At 37.3% G+C, this 4,135-nt stretch overlaps 2 protein-coding genes across 2 annotated transcripts in view; one reads left to right on the top strand and one right to left on the bottom strand.

The window, feature by feature from the left end:
* Nucleotides 1–4,135, top strand: part of LOC109536752 (chromosome transmission fidelity protein 18 homolog) — a gene marked incomplete at its 3' end in the record, with an annotated part of 19,303 nt that extends 15,168 nt beyond the window's left edge. The window contains 1 exon segment of the mRNA XM_048664123.1: nucleotides 4,082–4,135. Within this exon segment, the coding sequence (XP_048520080.1) occupies nucleotides 4,082–4,135 (54 nt within the window).
* Nucleotides 2,062–3,085, bottom strand: LOC109536601. Its single transcript, XM_019902887.2, has 2 exons — nucleotides 2,811–3,085; nucleotides 2,062–2,753 (listed from the first exon to the last, which is right to left on the bottom strand). The coding sequence occupies exons 1-2, from the start codon at nucleotides 2,851–2,853 to the stop codon at nucleotides 2,224–2,226; spliced, it is 573 nt and encodes a 190-aa protein (XP_019758446.2). The 5' UTR covers nucleotides 2,854–3,085; the 3' UTR covers nucleotides 2,062–2,223.

The following is a 4,135-nucleotide window of genomic DNA, read 5'->3' on the forward strand; positions in this document are numbered from 1 at the left end:
AGAAGGCAAAGACCTAAAAGAACGTTGATTTTTACCAATCATGAGTTTGTGTAAATTTTAAATCTGATGATGGCGCTGTTGTCTCGCCGAAACGTTACGAAATAAACAGTATTCAAATATAGGATAAGAATATAATAACAAGTACACGCAGTCAGGAAAATAAATCAGAATTAAAAGTTGAGCCAAATCGATTTTTCTCGCAACTACACTGATTTGAGAGTCACCTTTCTGCAGAACTCAGTGAACGTTCGAACATTCAGTTGTAACTTACTTTATCAATCAAATTGCTGAGGTTTCGAGCTTTTAAACGTGGGTAACAATTTGCACAAAATTGCAAGCAAATCACCTTTTTTTAGTGTTAAAATTTAATTTTGGCAAATTGGCAAAATGTTGCTCCTAAAAAATGTAGTGACCGTTTTTCTGTTCGGTGATTCAAAGTGCGGCACCGTGAAACGCCATGAGTTAGAAACGAAAAATATTCTCCAAATTCAGAGTTGTGCTTTCTGTATAGAAGTGTGCGCTCTAAAGGTCGGCAAAATGCCTTCAGACCTGCGAAAATGCATTCAAATCGCATCAAATCCTCGATTTTGCGAGGCTCGTTAATGCCGATTTGCAAATGAACGCTTTTACGCAACTGCAGACTATTCAGTAAAAAAATGAAATTCTGTAAAAGACGCTTTTTTAAATGAAATTTTCGCGTAAACTTACACCTAAATGTCTGATATTCAAATTTTTCCCTCTATCCCATGATATAAAAACGAACTCTGTGGCTCAAATGGTTCTTGAGCAACGTCAAAAAAGGGGCGTCATTTTTTAGTCGATTTCGCCTTAAAAAACACAGGCAAAACTCTTGACTTTTTTAACAAAAAACATAAAACTGGAACCCATCTTTGCATTGTCTGAAACGGTTCTTTCGATAAGCTTCAGATGAGCCTGAGTTGAGATGTAAAAATCCAAAGCCACCCAAAGTATTCTCAAACTTTGAAAATTTCTTGTGAAGAAACCAATGGTTCAATTGGAACCAAATCCAGATTATCAGTGAGCTGATGCTTCTTGTATTGAACACTGGAACCCAAATTTCCACATCTAAAGCTTCAGAATGAGCTTGATGTAAAATGTTGATAGCATAATTCGTTACATTCTTACCAGCTTTTTGCAAGCTGGCGCCCCATCCTCCAAGTCCTACCCATTAATTATTCTATCATTTAATTGCTCGCCCTTTCGATGATTCATGCTTGGCAGTTCGATTTCAGTTTGTTTATTGATGGCATTCTTGTAGAAGGCATAACAGTTGGCCCTAATTTCGGAATATCATTTTGAAAAATTGCATTTTGTTTCAAGTTTGAAAATTTCTTGTGGAGGAACCAAATTTGCTGATCTGACTGTTTGTCTGACAGCCAATCCTTTTCTGTACTAATCTGGCAATTTCAAAGTGCGGCGCAGTGAGACGCGATGAGTTAAAACGTCTTTGTTTTCTTATAACTCAACACTGTGTTACCGTTGCCTGCATCTGAAGATGCAAAATGTGTGGAAAAACGCGTTTAAGAGCTCGAAACCTCAGCAATTTGATTGATGAAGTAAGTTACAACTGAATGTTCGAATGTTCACTGAGTTCTGCAGAAAGGTGACTCTCAATCAGTGTAGTTGCGAGTAAAAATCGATTTGGCTCAACTTTTAATTCTGATTTATTTTCCTGACTGCGTGTACTTGTTATTATATTCTTATCCTATATTTGAATACTGTTTATTTCATAACGTTTCGGCGAGACAACAGCGCCATCATCAGATTTAAAATTCACACAAACTCATAATTAGGCAAAGACCTAAAAGAACGTAATGTTTACCAATTATGAGTTTGTGTGAATTTTAAATCTGATGATGGCGCTGTTGTCTCGCCGAAACTTTGTCCTTTAGAGACAAATAAAAGAACGTAATGTTTACCAATTATGAGTTTGTTTGAATTTTAAATCTGATCTCTTTCACGCTAAAATAATGATAGAAGATTTTCCAAACACCCGGTATTTGAAAATGAACATGACTCCAGAATGAAACATATAAAACACACGTTTGAGACATTTTAATTAAAACCTCTCGAGTTTTCTCAGAATTCTGTAAGGAAATAGCAGTATGGCTTTTGAGTTCTGAGCATTATTTCAACCCTCAAGCTTTACATCTGAGGCAAAAGCAGCAAACAACTGAAAAACCCCAGAATTTATTTCCAATTTTACAGTTCTTCGTGATTAGATGGGACTGAGTCCGGTTGCGGGCTGTTTTGCACCATGTTTTTCAGATTTCCTAGATTCTGAAAACTGCCAGCCAGCTTCGCTAGCTGCGCCATTTTGCTCATTTGTGCAAACCTCCTGATCAGCTCCTGTTTCTCCTCCAGCTCCTCCAAGCTCATCGCTTCCAAGCGCTGATCTTCGCCGGCAGCTGAATTTTGGGCTTCGCTAGGCTTTTTGCAATCGGTGCACTGCACTTGACCGATTTTTGTGAACGTTTTCACCAGAGTGTCTTTCACTTGATTAAAATCGTCGCCCAAACCATCCGCCGGCGGTTTCTGAGGCTGTTTTCGTTGTTGTTCCGCTTTTGCCTTGGCTTGCGATTCGTCCACAATGTTGATCCAACGTTCCACTTTTTCGCGAGTCACTGTGAGGCCCTCATCGACCCACTTGTCCACAATTCCTCTAGCAATATGCTTGATTTTTTTGTTCATATCTTGCGGGCCTGCATTAGGGCCATCGGCATCAGCCGACCCTAAAAAACAAGCAGCATTTACACAATTTTGGTCTGTGATCGTTTAGCGTTACTTACCAAAGAAAACCAGCAGAGATAATGTCACAATTTGGCTCTTCATTTTCGCAATAGACGTGTGCGATGGGGTTTAATCGATTGTACGACCGTGGAAAATTGATAATGTTTTATTGATGATTATTAATTTTATGGCTGGACAGTTGCTTAATTTATAATCTTAATGATGGTTCGATAACACGTAAAGCGTTGTAACGTGCGCAGCTATCTCTATGTTGTAGTCTACATCTTAGAGGTGTGACAAACTGTTATTTTTCTGTAACGGGTTACAACGTTCCAGTTCCACTTTGGTAATAGGTTTCAACATGCGGTTCCAAAAGGAACCTGTTACTTTTTAAATTTTTCATTAAAAATGCAGAATGATGCTAGTAGAAATAGTGATAATATATAAAATATTCTACAATCAAAAACAAAACATGGGTCACAGGTTACTACTTAAGAACAAAAAATTGATAATAATTAAACTAGAGTGATTAAATAAAGTATACAGTTTATACGCGAAAATGTTTAAACATATCATTTTAAAAATGAGTTCTTCGCGCCTTTATGATAGCACCCGCTTTAGAAAATATTCTCTTTCATTTCGTTTCACAATAACATTTAATAATCCACAATAACAACAAACAGAAATGCGTGTTTGGCAAACCTGGACGAAGTATTACTCGACTGAATTTTGGTACCACCACAAAAAAATTATAAAAAATATGTCGACCTTATAACGTTGATTACTATTCAAATAACTTTCATTTCATCTCTGACTGAATTTATATTTAAATGGCCAGCTTGACACATAGTTTGCTTGCAGCTCATATGCAAGTGCACATTTTGGTTAGTTTGCTGTTGGTTATGGACATAAAACTCCCGAGCTAAGTTTCTTGAGAGAAATCCCTTTTTTGATGTTTATTACAGAATGTGAAGAAACTAAATACTTAAAGACTAAAATTGCTGACTTATATAATCGCAGCAACTAAACACATTTTCGCTGGTTCCTGGAGAACCCAACAGTAATTCTTATACACGAAAAGTGATACACAATCATCAAGGCAACACGCAACTACACACAAGATATTTTCCGTTGGCAAATAGTTACTGGAACTGCTGCAACTGTTTCTGTTTCATTAGACGGTTCCAAAAAGAACGGGTTACATGGGCTAGCTGTAACTACAGTTCAGGTTACACGTTTGGAACGCTGTTATTTTAGCGATTACGTTAAATACTGGCCTAAAATACATCTGGAATGCAGTTCTTGCTGAACTTGTTTTTTATGGTTTCAGCCCACTGCCAAAAAGGACTTCTTTGGACGAGTGATTCAGCAGCCTGAACCATCC

Source organism: Dendroctonus ponderosae, unplaced genomic scaffold (assembly GCF_020466585.1).
Source record: "Dendroctonus ponderosae isolate FM_Combo_2020 unplaced genomic scaffold, Dpon_F_20191213v2 Dpon_F_20191213_2, whole genome shotgun sequence".
Lineage (NCBI taxonomy): Eukaryota > Metazoa > Arthropoda > Insecta > Coleoptera > Curculionidae > Dendroctonus > Dendroctonus ponderosae.